This window comes from Terrapene carolina, unplaced genomic scaffold (assembly GCF_002925995.2).
Source record: "Terrapene carolina triunguis isolate 2854851 unplaced genomic scaffold, T_m_triunguis-2.0 Scaffold166, whole genome shotgun sequence".
Lineage (NCBI taxonomy): Eukaryota > Metazoa > Chordata > Testudines > Emydidae > Terrapene > Terrapene triunguis.
Genome location: NW_020664517.1, coordinates 41,084 through 54,440, shown reverse-complemented (window position 1 = coordinate 54,440; position 13,357 = coordinate 41,084). Strand labels below are relative to the sequence as shown.

Below are 13,357 nucleotides of genomic sequence, written 5' to 3'. Positions count from 1 at the left end.
ACTGGGCACACGGGACCTGCGTACCTGCTGGGGGTGGCTCTGGGCTGAGCTGGCCGCCCCCTGGAATGGCTTCAGCGAGGATGTCAAGCCGCCCCTTGGACATCGCAGACAGCTTCTCCTTTTGGGATGAAGCCAGGTTTTCCAAGAAGCGAGCTCTGCAAAAGGGAGTTGAATGTCTGCAACCAGCCGCATGCAGGCAGGGCACAGGGCCACGGTGCATGTGTCTAGCAGAGGCAGCCGTGTCCCGGGACAACACTGCTGGCATGCCTGACACCCTTCGCCTCTCGGGTCAGAGCACACACCCCACCACATGGTACACGGAGCCATATGTGTGTCAGGCCAGCACCTGCCTACAGCCACCCAGGTCCATCAGCCTTCCCCTCCCACCACCGGGACGGCCTGGCCAGACATCCGGGCACCTGCGCATGGTGTCCCCAGCTCCTCCTTCCCACACTGGGGCAGAGAAAACCCAGGCATCCGCTCAGCTCTGACACACCCTGTAAATCACCTCACTGCCCCCTCTGACACTCCCGGCCCCATTACGCGATGGGCAGCCCCCCCGAAAGCTGCCAACACGCATGGTGCAGTCTTCCTGCCTAGGGATTCGAGTGGTCCCCGGGGCCGGGGTCACACTGCAGTTCCCAGCTAAGATCCTGCTGCTTTCGCTCCCCACCCTCATGTTCAGCACTCTGCCAGGCTGCTATGTGCTGCTGGCAGCTGCCGCCCACAGCCCAGAGGCGGACGCATTCTGGCTGTGGGGAAAGCAGGCATGCGAGAGGCCAGTGGGGAGACGGGAAGGGCTCCAGAGTTAGGGTGGCCGAGTGCGTTGAAGGTAGTTTAACAGAGCAGGGACTCTCCCTTCGCCTGGTGTCCTGGATCCACAGCCCCCCCCTCTCCGGGCAGGCTGGGGAAGTTCCCCAGGAAAATGTTAAACGGGGGGGCAGTTCAAAGATGTCAAAAATGGCTCCTCTCAGGTTTCCGGGGCTCCCTGGACATTACATGAGCTTGCTTTAAATCTCAGCCTTGGGGGTAGCTAGGAATGTAACAAAACCCAGGGCACAGGCTAACTGAAAACAAGGGAGCCAGTTCCCATAGGGCCTAGGGGATCCTGCAGCCTCAGAACTCGCTGCGAAATGTGCCGCTCGCCGCAAAATTACGCTCCAGGAACCCAGCTTTTATTTAGAGGAAGAAGCTGCCCCCAGCACTAGTGGCCGTGATGTCACCCTGAGATCTGGGAAACGGGTGCAGCTCCATTGCTGTCTCCCCAGTCTGCCTTGAGCCTGAAACAGCCGCTCAGCCTGGGGAGACACCCCTTCCCCTCACTGCAGAGCTAACAATTAAACCGTCATCATTAGGGCTCAGAGTTAACTACTTCACTGCTGATCGTATTAGCAAGAGATACCCAGCTAATGTGTGCATCTCTCAGTCCCAAACTGACTCGCTGGTGCCAAAAGCGCCAGCAACCATCGTCTCCAGCCTCCCTGACAACGTCTGGGTCCTATGCTGTTCGGGCAAACCTCTGCAGCACAGTCGGAATGGAAAACTGTGCAATCTCATCCTGTCTGACCAACCGACCCCCTGTCCGATGTAATTCACGACACTCTGACGTCTGCCATGGAAAGGGACCCACCGCAATGCTGCAGCTGGTGGCACAGCAGCACTGAAGGATCCAGGGGCCCCGCCGCAGAGCCAGTGCCCGGCTGGCCTGGACGCCCGCGCCAGCTCTCCCTACTATTCAGCAGGTCGGTTTCTGCTCATGCCACAAGCGCTGCCTGGTTCGATCCTCAAAGGCAATGCTAAGGGTACAATCTATTCACAGCGCTGTACGTCAGCCCTTGCGCTGCGGCTCGCCCCCTACAGACATAGGAGCCCCAAAGCTCCGGAGTCCCGCCAGGCAAACACCTTCCCCGGCAGAGGCTCTCGCAGACTTGGGCCTGGGCCCCTATTGAACTCTGTAGGGTTCTAGCTCCAAAAGCCACTGGCTTCTGGCACTGCCCAGGGAGCCCAGACACCCGGAAAGGTTGAAACACTAAAAATCTTCCAGCACACGGGCTTGAAGCTCGCGGCTTCCCAAGCTAGAGCGCTCTAAGGAGCTAGGCAGGGCTGGAGGGTCCTGCTAGGGCTGGGACCAATGTGTGTCTATCGCTCGCTGTGGGGGCTGAGTTACCCACAAAGCACGCTGGAGGGAGTCAAGGAAACCAATCTCCCCTCTTTCCACAGCCCAATCTCTCTGCCCTGGCACCGCTCCACCCAAGCCAGGCTCGGACGGGCGCTGTCCCCCAGCTCGGCAGAGGGAAGTGCAGCCACACACGCCTTGGGGAGGCAGATGTGTGGGAGACAATCAGCCCCCAGCTCCCATGACCATGTGACATTTACCCTAGAGAACAACACTTGAGCCCTGCTCTGCTCCGGGGGCGCCCAGGCCTGGCTCCAGCGGGACCCAGGGCACATCTGAAGATGCGCCCACATCTGTACTTACTCAAACTTCCTCAGAACGGGCTTGTCCCCACGCAAAGGGGGGCTCTCCTCTCGCCTGAGAGAAAAGAGCAGTTAGCACCGCTGCCCGGCGCGGCGCGGCCCATGCTTTCCGCATGCTTTCCACACGGCAGCCGCCTCTCAGCTCCACTCGGCCGGCGCCCTGCATCAGGGCAGCCCCATGGGTTCCAGCCTGAGCACAAACGGCACAGCATGCCCCAGAGCGAACGGCACTGCCCCCTGTGCTGCCAGCCCCTGCTCTCCCCAGCGCTCTCCAGGCCAGTCCACTTAAGGGCACATCTGGGCTGCAGGCGTCCGCTCCACCTCAGGGCAACATACAGCACCAGTTCTGACCGAGCTAGTGCGCTAGGAGCAGCGTGAGGGGTACGTGCGGAGTATCTGGGCTGGCACTGTACTGGGGGCAGACAGCCCTTCCCAGCGACACTATTTGATCAGGCTAGCGTGATCAGAGCTAGCACGGGGACCAGGGAATCACACCCCCAGCTCCAGTGTGGACGCACCCTAAGGGGATGTCTACACTGCAAGGCAAGCCCAGGGTTTGAACTCAGCCTCCAGCTGAAATCGCCTTCCACCTACACACACACCGAGCAAGCCCAGGTCCCATAAGGGGGCAGAGTCCAAGCCAGGACCCGGGGCCCGACCCCTATTGCTTTGCAGGGTAGACGCAGCCCCACTGGACTCGTGCTCTGGGCATCAGCCAAAAATATCCCACGGCCCGACTTTCCTTGTCTGCTTGGCAGTCACGTTTGGTGGACGGTCACGTCTTCCCCGCAAAGGGCTAGAGCAGTCACATGCTGGGAAGCCTGTGATACGGGTGGTTGGACACGGGCCTGCATAATGCAGTCAAGACGCTGGAGCCCCGGCTTGGGACCCAACCTCTCCTAACCTGGGGTTACACATGAGTGTAGACGCTGAAGCCCGAAGTTAGCAAACCCCAGCTCTGCTACGTCGTGTTCTACTGACCCTGGGCTAACTCGCAGTGTCGACATATCCTACATCTGCCACCACAATCGGAGCTCCCCCGTGCCGCTCTGAGCCTCTTGTCCAGCCCAGGGACACCTCCCGGCCGCTGCATTGGGCCCACCTCTGCTGAGAGCGCCCGTTGCGCACCAGACTGGGAAAATCCCTGCCATGCAGCAGCCCTGGCCAATCGAAGTTCCACTAACTATGGGACAAACTGGCACTTGCACTCAGAGACGAGGGGCTCAGCACCCCGTGTGTGCTCCTCCTGCCCCCCAGGCCAGCCGACAGCCCCCTGGGCATAGCGCACGCTGGTCACTCAACAGGCTGCCACCATCAGTCCGGTCGTCCCCTCCCTCAGCAGAGGTGCCCCCCCCCGACCGTTACAGGAACAGCCGTGGCGAAGGTCCCTGGGGCAAGGAATGGGGTTCCACACACGGGCCAGTCCTTCGTGAGGGCTCGTGGAGGGGTGGGGGGCTGCCACCCTTCCCACACCCACCACGCCTCCAGAGGGCGTCCGGGCAGCCATTTTGGAGGGCAGCCATTTTCACACCCAGTTCGGCGCCCACAGCACATGAGCTGTCAGTTAACACAGCCGGCCTCCAGCCACGCACAGCAGCCTCCGGAATGCGGGTTCTAGTGACGCCCTGGGGCAGGCCCAGCTGTCGAACCCGATGCTGGAACCCCCAAGGGCACCCGGCCATAACCAGGCAGCTCCCCGCTCCCCTCCACCCAGGCACAGAACAAGGGGCCAGCCCAAATGAACAGCACGAGGGACTCACACAGAGACCCCAACCCCGAGGATGGCACCGCCAGCCCAGCAGTCAGAGTGCAGCGGCTCAGGCCTCACGGGCCTGCACCAGGCCGCTCCGCACGCCCCAGCAGCGGGCTAGCCGGTCGCTCGCTGCGTGCTCTGCGCACCATGTCTGGGGTTATGGCTGACTCAGAACCAACATGCTGGCGAGGGGAAGTGGGGCAGGCTGCATGGTGCTCTGCTGGCCCTCAAGGTTGCAGAGAGAGGACGGGGCAGAGGGGGGAAGTGCTGCAGAGACAAGCAGGGGGTTTCCTGCGTCGTCGTGGAGGTGGCTGGACAAGCTCAGTGCCAAGAGGAGGTCTCTGGCCCCAGCCTAGGAGAAAGCCTCATGTGGCTGGCTCAGTGGTCAGTGATCAGGAAAGATGGGACCTTGATTGCTGAGTGGAACGTAGCTCCCAGCCCAGCGAAGGAGTTTCGGGAAGTGCTGCCTGGCAACGCGAAGCATGTATTGGGGACAGAATCGTGTGGCCAGTACTCAGAGGAGACCCAGGCCTGGAAGCAGCAGATGCAGCCTCATGCAAGCAAACCCCAGTGCAGCGCCCACGCTCCAGCCTAATGGAGTGCAGGGAGAGGCGGCCTGGACAGAGCAGCCGCAGGCAGGGAGAGGAAACTAGCCACAGCACGCGGGAGGAGCATGCCGGGAAGGGTCACATGCACACGCACGCAGCCTCCGTGTCACTTACCAAACAGGGGCAGTTTGGTGAAGTCTGAAAAAGGAAAGAAAGTTGAGGCAGAGGAGAATCAGTGCCGAGAGAAGGAGCAGAGAGTGTGAGAGCTGGAGCTAGAGATGCCACCCATCCACTTGGGGACAGCCTGCCTGAGCTGAGCCCGAGGGGGCACCGCCAGCAGAGGAGTGGGCAGGCCATTCCCATGGCGCTGGCTGGGATCCCGGTATTCGCAGAGACCCCACTCTGCGGGGGGAGCACGCTGGCTGCATGCTGGAGGGCCTTCCCCTTTTCCCCCTTTGGGAGGGTACTGATCACCCACTAGACACCTCCACCCAGCTGAGCAGGGCCCAGAGGCCAACAGCTGGGAACCCCCCCCCCCAGTGTGCTGTCTCCACGGGGTACATCAGCATGCTGACTCCAGAGCGCCCCGCGAGTGTGGACTGTGTAGGCTGGGTCCCTCTCACGCAGTGCTGCCCCCTCCTGCCGGCCCATCCGCTACACACCCCTCCTGCACACCAGGACAGCTTCCCTCCACACAGCTCCCTTCCCATCATCACCTGGAGCTCCCAAGGAACCCTGCTCCTCCACAGGGGGGCTGGCTCCCGAGCCCTAGGAACCATTCCGGATCCACAACCGGCCTTCCCTGTCGCACACAGCCCTTCTTGTGTAGGCTGGGGGCCCAGGCATCCCCAGGAGGATGGGCTGTCGATGGGCTCCCCCTGGTCCCCCACAGGAAGGGCCCTGGGGCTAAACAGCGCCACTGACCCACTGCCGGAAACACACCCAGAGCGCCTGAGACCACGGACAGGCCCCAGCTCAGGTCAGTGTGGGGACGTCTACACTGCAAAGGAAACCCCTGGCGCCAAGTCTGAGGGGGGGAGGGTCTCAAAGCCCGCGCAGGAACATCCACACTGCTGTTTTCAGCCCCACAGCGCCAGCCTGAGTTACTTGACCTGGACTCTCAGGTGGTTTATTTATTTATTTTGCTGTGTAGACGCACTCTGGGGCATCTCTGCTGAGAGGGGACAGGACAGGGAGTGGGGGGGGGGGGGGGGGAAGAGGTGTCTCTGCCTCGTAGTGCCCCCCCCCCAGACTCACGCTCCCTCAGTGTCCTGCCCAGAGCCTCCCCCAGGCCTGTCTTGCGCCGTGCCCCAGCAGGGCCAGCACACACTCCTCAGTTCCCGCCAAGTTGAGGCAACTCACTTGAAAACGCTCCTCTCCCCCAGGCTGGGGTGCTCCCTCTCCTCCGGGGAGGCCGGCGCAGAGAGCCGCACGTTGGATGTGCTGTTGTAAACACTCTCGAAGCAGGGCCTGAAACGGCAACAGCGCAGACTCAGCCTACGCCCCACGAGCCAGCCCCTCTTTGCAGTCGTGCGGCCAGCAGGGCCCAGCATGCACCGAGAGGGGCTCTCGCTGTTACGTTTCAATGGATCACACACAGCACCCCATCATTCACCTGCAGGGGGCGCACACGGAGACACGGGGCCTGGCCGCAGACACTTCATTCAGGGTGCCCACCCAGGCTAAGCGCCCGGACAGGAGCCCTGCAGGTCCAGCGTGGCTAAGCCAGCCCTGAGGAGTGGGAGATGGAGCAGATCACAGCTTGCCACATGCAGATCCCTGGCTGGGCATGCCCAGCCCACGGCCTCAGGTCTGCCCCAGCCTCTGCAGTACCACCCAAACCCTTCGAACAGTCCTGCCCCAAACACCCAGAACCCAGCTCTGTTCCTGCACACCGCACACAGCTACTGGCCAGCCTGCCTATCCCTGCCCAATGCCCAGTACTCACGGAGCTGGGCCGCTCTCCGTCCCTGTCTCGGCAGTGGGTTCCCTTGGAGGGCTGGAGGGCTCAGGCAGCTTGTTGTCCTCCACGGCTGGGCTTGGGGAGCTTGCACCGGCTCCAGCATCTACGTTGCCACCCAGGGAGCGCCGGCCCCGCCGGTTCTCATCTGTTTTCCGCCGCTCCTTGCGCGCCCCCGGCGGCAGCTCTTCCACTCCGTCTTCGTGTCTGAGCGAGCTCTGCGGAGAGCAGCACACGGGCAGAGCGTGCCAGAATACACTGGGCTGCCTCCCAGCTGCTGTAGGGCTTTGTTACCCTGTGCTGTCATGGGGCTCCTATGCCCACCGGGCTCAGCTGTTGCCTGCCTGCCTCTGCTCACCTGACCTATTCCATCCCCACGGCGTTGACACTCTCCTTTTAACCACACAACAGATTTCTAGCCCTCGCGGCTATGGAAATAACCTCCCAGCTTCAAACAAGCGTGAACCAAGGCTGCCTCCCCTGCCTGAGCCTGCTGACAGCCTAAACCAACGGCTCCAAGAGGCGTGAACACCCCCAGCACCCATCGGCCTCACTGGGGAGCAACTAACGTCTAGCCACGGGATGCTGAGTGTGACAACAGGGGAGAGTGCGGCTACTGCAGCCTCAGCACAACCCCTCTGCGAGCCAGAGACCTTCTCCATCCCCTCTGCGGGCTGGGGAGGGGAGCTGGGATCATGCCTGGCTGGGGGGAGATACAACATTGCTGTGTGGGGCAGCGACCCCAGGCTCACCGGGAAGCAGTGAGATTTCCACCAGGCCATTCAGGAGCCTAAGCGCTTGGAGCCTTGGACATGCTGGGGGTCGGCAGCGCGAGGCCTGTCCCAACAGCCCAGTGACCTGCCCAGCCACACGGAGGCTGGAGCATCTGTCAGTACCTGGCAGGTCCTCACCTTCCTGTCCAACCTCCAGGGCACCTCCCTGCAGGCAGGATGCTCCCGTAGGTGTGGCCAGGGCAATCCCAGAACCCCCTGCGTAAGGGGTGTGTGTGTGAGTCCTTCCAAGCCTCTGGCCTGCACCCGAGGGCAGGGGAGATGGAGGGGCAGGGGGCTGCGGCCCATGGAGAGAGGAAATGCACTCACTTCGTAGATTGTAAACTGCTGCTTCACGTCAGGATCCAGGCCTTTGTTGTGCATGTGGCGCTGCACAATGCACTCCATCCCCTGCTGCTCCAGGCAGTCTGTCACATCGTAGAACGAGTCCTGGTCCGGGAGGGCCGCCAGCGTCTGAGCAACACCAAGGGGACGCAGTCAGGCCAGCCCGCGGCCCAGGGGCTAGCAGGCCTCTTGCCCACACCTCCCAGCCCAGGCCCCAGAGCAGGACTGCACAGGTGAAGGGCAGGGGTGGGAGGAAGGAGCAACATGGGAGCCACTCCCAGGAATGCACGAAACATGCTCCAAACCACAGCCACCAGCTGCTTGTTCTTTGCCCTCTGAGCAGCCAGGGGGTCGGCAGGATGTGCCGGGCTGCGGCCGCTCTGCCTCGCGGTACTCACCTTGTTGATAAGTGTCATCGCAAACACCAGCAGCTCTGTGTCAGCCCCATTGCGCTCCTCTAAGATTGCAACCAGGTTGGACCATGGATACGCACCTAGGAAACAGCACCACAAGCCTGGCAAACAGGGTCCCTGAGCAGGGCAGGTTTCCTCCTCGTGATTGGTGCCCCCCCATCAGCCAGGCAGATCGGCCCACTTCCGGACTCCCTCCCCCATCCCTCCCCCCCGAGGAAGCGTCAGGGGGCAGAGCCCCCACCAGCTCGTTACACTGCGCGTCCCGTGGAGAGCTTTGCACCTGAGACCCAGGACTCAGAGCTGCAGCCTGCTTGCGCCCAGGGAGGTGGGAGCTCCGAAAGGGGATCCTGTGTTAACAGATCCACCGAGAGCCTCCGAGTGGGGCTTACTGCCATGTGAGGACAGTAGCCGGGCCCACTGGTCCAGCCAGCGCACCAAGTGCTGGGGAGACGACGAATGTGGGAATTCCGGAGCTGCCAGCCCCTGCAGCATGCCGCACCAGGCTGGAACCTGGCTCTCTGCCAGCCAGTTCAGACCGAGGTGTTCTCTGGGATGGCCCTGCACCCCATCTGCCCCCCTCAGGACATGCACGGCCCCGGTGTGACGGAGGCGCCCGAGCGCCATAGGTTACCAGAGGCCCAGCACAGCCTGCACCATGGAGATACCACATGCAGAAGGAGGATCCCTACACAAGCTTTATTCCCCGCCTCCTCTGTCTTCACGGCAGAGTTAACCCGGGCTCTGACCAGGGTGTCGCCCCCTCCCATCCTCCTCTCACTCCAGTGTGCTGCTGCTTTAACCCCAGGCTAGCTGGCCTGGCCTGGCTGTAGCTAGAGCTCAAATTCTGCCTTCGCTGGGGCTGGTCACAGGCCCACTTCACAGAGAGGACCCAGGCTAAGCCACGCGACTGCTGACAGTCCTCCACCTTCCTTTCCCACAATTCCCCCCGCATGGCCCGGACAGACACGTTCCCCACAATTCCCTGGGAAGGAACATCTCACTCACTGCAGTGCAAAGCAGCCTGGGACGTACCCCAGAAGTCCCAGCGCCACACAGGTGAGTGCGGCACCAGTGCGGACCAGGAAACTGGAGCCTGGCGGTGCAGTGTGGCGGCTCCCGCCCTGCCCTGATCACAGGGCACACTCACCACTGGGACAGACACTTCAACACCCTGACCTGCCAGCAGAGGTCGCTGTAGCACCACATGCAGGCCAGCACCGCCCAGCTGCTCTCCGAGACAGAGCACCGGGCGCACGCAGGGCCCAGAGAGACCGGCACCCCCTCTTCCTCCCAGTACAGTGGGTCTCCTGTAAACCCCACAGAGCACTGGCAGCTTCCTTTCCAGCCTGAGACCCTGCCCCTAGCCTGGGGCATCCCTGGCTAGTCCCCCTCTGCAGGATGCGGCTGGGCAGCCCACAGGACCATCCCGCTCTCCTTGGGGCTCACAGTCCTACCCAGAGCCTGGGCCCGGCTCGCCAGGGCCGGGGCCAGCTGCTGCAGCAGCATGGGTGCGCGTTGCTGCGGAGGTGGTGTGCCCCGGGAACAGACCCGGCTCTCATGGCACGCAGGCAGGAGGCTGCAGAGTTACGGTGGCAGGTTTCCCGTCTTGCAGCAGCTATCTTCTAAAAGAACAACCCAGCCCCCCGGCACGCCAAGGCTCAGGCTGGATGGGGAGCTCGCTCGCAGGCCGGGCAGCGGGGGCTGCCAGGAGAGAGGACTGCTGCCCCAAGGGCCGGCTCTGGGCAGAGAGCACACCGAGACAGGGCGGCAGAGCGGGCAGAGGCTGGGGAGGGAACGGTGGGAGGGCAGCAAGTTCCCATCTGAAGCACAGAGCTGCTGCTGAGCTTCCAGAACATCACAGCGCCACGCAGCCGCTGGGCCTCCTGGGGGCGCCGTGCTCCTCTACCGGCTCAGCCAGTGGGCAGCCCGATGGGACGTTTATAGCCGAGCCTTCTGAATCGCATGCACCCAAATCCCTGCCCCAGGAGCATGAGGGTTTGGTTGCGTGCAGGGCCTGAGTGCGACTGAGTCTCTCTGACGTGAGTGTGCGCTGTTACTGTGACGGAGGAGGCCGGCGGGGGGGTGGGGGGGGGAGAGACGGACTCCCTGAGGGGATCCAGCCGGGGCACCCCTATTTCAATCCCGAGTGTTTGCACACTGCAGCTCACAGCCTGCCAGGCGGCTTCCCCCAGGCACTGGGGGGTTGCCGCGCTCACCTCTAGCCTGCTCCACCGTGTTGACAGCCTGGATGAGGAGCTGGGCATTGGACTCCGTGTACTCCACAAACACCAGCAGCAGCTTCAGCGCCATTTTCACCACCAGGCGGTACTGGGGAGGCAGAGGGGCGTATTAGAGGGCTGGCGTGCGAGGAGCTCACTGTTCCGCACTCGATTCACAGAAAGCAGAGCCAACAGCAGCTGCCCGGGTCCTCAGTGCAGAGGGGAGAGGTCAGGTCCCAGCACACAATGCTCTGGGTGCCAGACAGGCCGCTGCTGGTCAGGATCAGGGCCACACTTCAGCCAGCAAGCTGTGCCGCACAGAGAACAAACTCCGAGGGCTGGTGCCGGCAGGAGCAGAGGCAGCCCCCAGACCGAGCTAGCACTTCTAGTCCTTGCTGTGTCTCTGTCATCTGTTAGTCTCTAAGGTGCCACAAGGACTCCTCGTTGTTTTTGCTGATACAGACTAACACGGCTACCACCACTCTGAAACCTACCAGGCAGCTCTGCCAAGTGCCCTGAGAGAGGCCAGCCTTGTTCACAGCCCCCCTTGGCCTGCGGTTGGGCACATTCTGTCCCTGCAGTGTCAAACTCCACTCGCAGCAGGAAATGGGGGCATCTCTACAGCTTCTGGTTCAATGAGAAAGGCCCCTAAAGGGACCCCCTTTACCAGATCCCTTCAGGTAGGTAGGAAACGACCGAGTGCCAGCGAGCCCTCCTGGGCATGCTGTTCAAACGCACCGAGTGGGGTAATGGAAGTTCTTCGAGACAGTATCCTACACGTGGGTACGCGAGTGCCACGCACCCGAGTCCGGAATGTCTTCAAAGCCATGGCCGTCGACCCCCACAAGTGCAGTAATTCTCCTCGTGCTCCCGACCGAGGCTATAAGAGGCAGGGCAGGTCGATGCTGCTCCGGCCGGATGCGAAGCAGAGGGGGCGGAGTGGGCTGGTGGAATACAGATAGGGACCACACTTCTCAAAGAAGCGCCAGTTACAGTGAGTAACCACCACCACTCCTTCGAGGGCTGGCCCCTAGGTGTATTGCACAAGCAGGGCTCAGGCCGGAGGAGGGTGCGAGGAAGCTGGCAGCAGAGGTGCTGCCGTCCCTGTGGCAGCCTCCGCTCTTGCTGACCGTTTGAGCACAGTGCGCTGTGAAAGCACAGAGGGAACTCCACGTCGCTGCCCTGCAGACGTCCGAGAAGGATGCCGGGGAGGCAGCTGGTGCCCACACGGCGCGAGCTGTGATACGCCCACGACGGGGAGGCTTTGCTGTTTTGTAGCATTCTAAGATGCCTCCTGAAACTGACTTAGAAACCCTTGTGAGGATATGGCTTGTCCCCACCACCTTTCTGCCATGGATAAGTGGCACGTCCACAGTATCAAGCGCATGCTGGTGGGGACGTGTCCAGGCCGAAAACTGCCACCATTTAGCCAGGTAGCAGAGTCTAGTCGAATCTTTCCTGCTTTGGGTCAGGAGTGGGGACTGCAGGTAGGGGAGGAAGAGATCCTCCGATGTCACAAAGGTCACCGCAGGACCCGGAATCAAAGGAGTTCCAGCAGAAATGCGTGAAGGGCCCGGCTTGTCTGACGCAGCCAGACGGTCTTTACATAGACGAGGTGGTACCGACAAGGTCTCCTGGGCCTGGGCATAGCCTCCTCCATCAGGCGCTTTTTCAGTCGGAGCTCCAGTTCTGGGCAGGAAGGATTTACACACCATGCACTTGGCAGAGAGACGTGCCTCACCCAGACAGCACCGGCACCAGTGATGCTCGTCGCTGATGGAGAAGGAGCGAGGGCAGTTCTTGAATCCCGGGACTCAGGCCCTGCGGCGGTAAGAAGGAACTGGCCTCTGGTACCATCGGTCGGGAGCACGAGGCGAGTCTATGGACACCGCTTTGAAGAAATGCCGGACTCGGGTGCATGGCGCAAGCGTGCCCACGTGTGGAACACACCTAGGGACCAGCGCTCAGAGGAGGACTGCTCTGGAATACGTGTGCGCAGCCGCCACAGCGTGAGGTCTGAGCCCTACAGGTATATAGATAATAAGCCCCCAAACATGTCTCGGAGCAGAGCATTGCTTAACCTGCCCTCAGCGAGCATGTGCAGAGCCCAGCTGGACGGGGAGCGAGGCCCAGGCCTGGCACTGGGGGTGAGCGAGGATTCAGAGCACTCAGCAGCCTCACCCCCTAGCACGCTCCTCGTGGAAAGTGCAATGCCAGTGCACGGAAAGCCCTGCCCTTGACAAATCCCAGCTGCAATAAAGCAGCAGGGAGTGGAGGCCGGGAGCAGGCAGCAATGGCCCGGTGCAAAGGGGTGCGGCAGGGCGTGCTCTCCGTTTCACTCACCATGCTCCCGCAGAGCGTGTAGAGCCACTGCACGGTCTCGTTGTGCGCGATCACGCCCAACATCCCGTCCACGAACAACATTATCTGGCTCAGCGCTGGGAGGGAAAGAGCAGTGTGACGCATGGCTAGAAAGGGTTAAACATCCTGCAAAATAAATAACCCTCAAAAGACACATAGGGAGATCATGATTGTGTTTTTGTGTATTTACATATGTATGAACAGGGTCCACAACATAATTGACAGTCCCTGTCTGTGCTGTATTCTGATAATTCAGATGTCAAAAGAAGATCCTAGTATTTAAATGAATTGTAAATATGGGATATCTCGTATTCATCTCTCTTTGAAATGTACTGTGAATGGTGGAGGAACAAGCAAATGGCCTTATGTTAATTTGTATAGCTAAGTACCGGTGATGGACCTCCTTCAAAGTCATCCTAATGACCTTTTATTCCCCGAGGAACTCCCAACTTGTCAAAGAGGACATGAAATTGTATAAAAGACCCTTGGTTCCTAATTCTGTCATCTCAG

At 61.3% G+C, this 13,357-nt stretch overlaps 1 protein-coding gene across 1 annotated transcript in view; it reads right to left on the bottom strand.

The window, feature by feature from the left end:
* Positions 1-13,357, bottom strand: part of LOC112104258 (FH1/FH2 domain-containing protein 1) — a 58,592-nt gene that overhangs the window by 9,744 nt on the left and 35,491 nt on the right. Inside the window, exons 6-12 of the mRNA XM_029912026.1 lie at positions 12,830-12,924; positions 10,484-10,595; positions 8,253-8,347; positions 7,840-7,983; positions 6,728-6,957; positions 6,142-6,249; positions 25-155 (exon numbers count right to left, since the gene is read on the bottom strand). Of these exons, the coding sequence (XP_029767886.1) occupies positions 25-155; positions 6,142-6,249; positions 6,728-6,957; positions 7,840-7,983; positions 8,253-8,347; positions 10,484-10,595; positions 12,830-12,924 (915 nt within the window). The remainder of the gene's footprint in view (positions 1-24; positions 156-6,141; positions 6,250-6,727; positions 6,958-7,839; positions 7,984-8,252; positions 8,348-10,483; positions 10,596-12,829; positions 12,925-13,357) is intronic.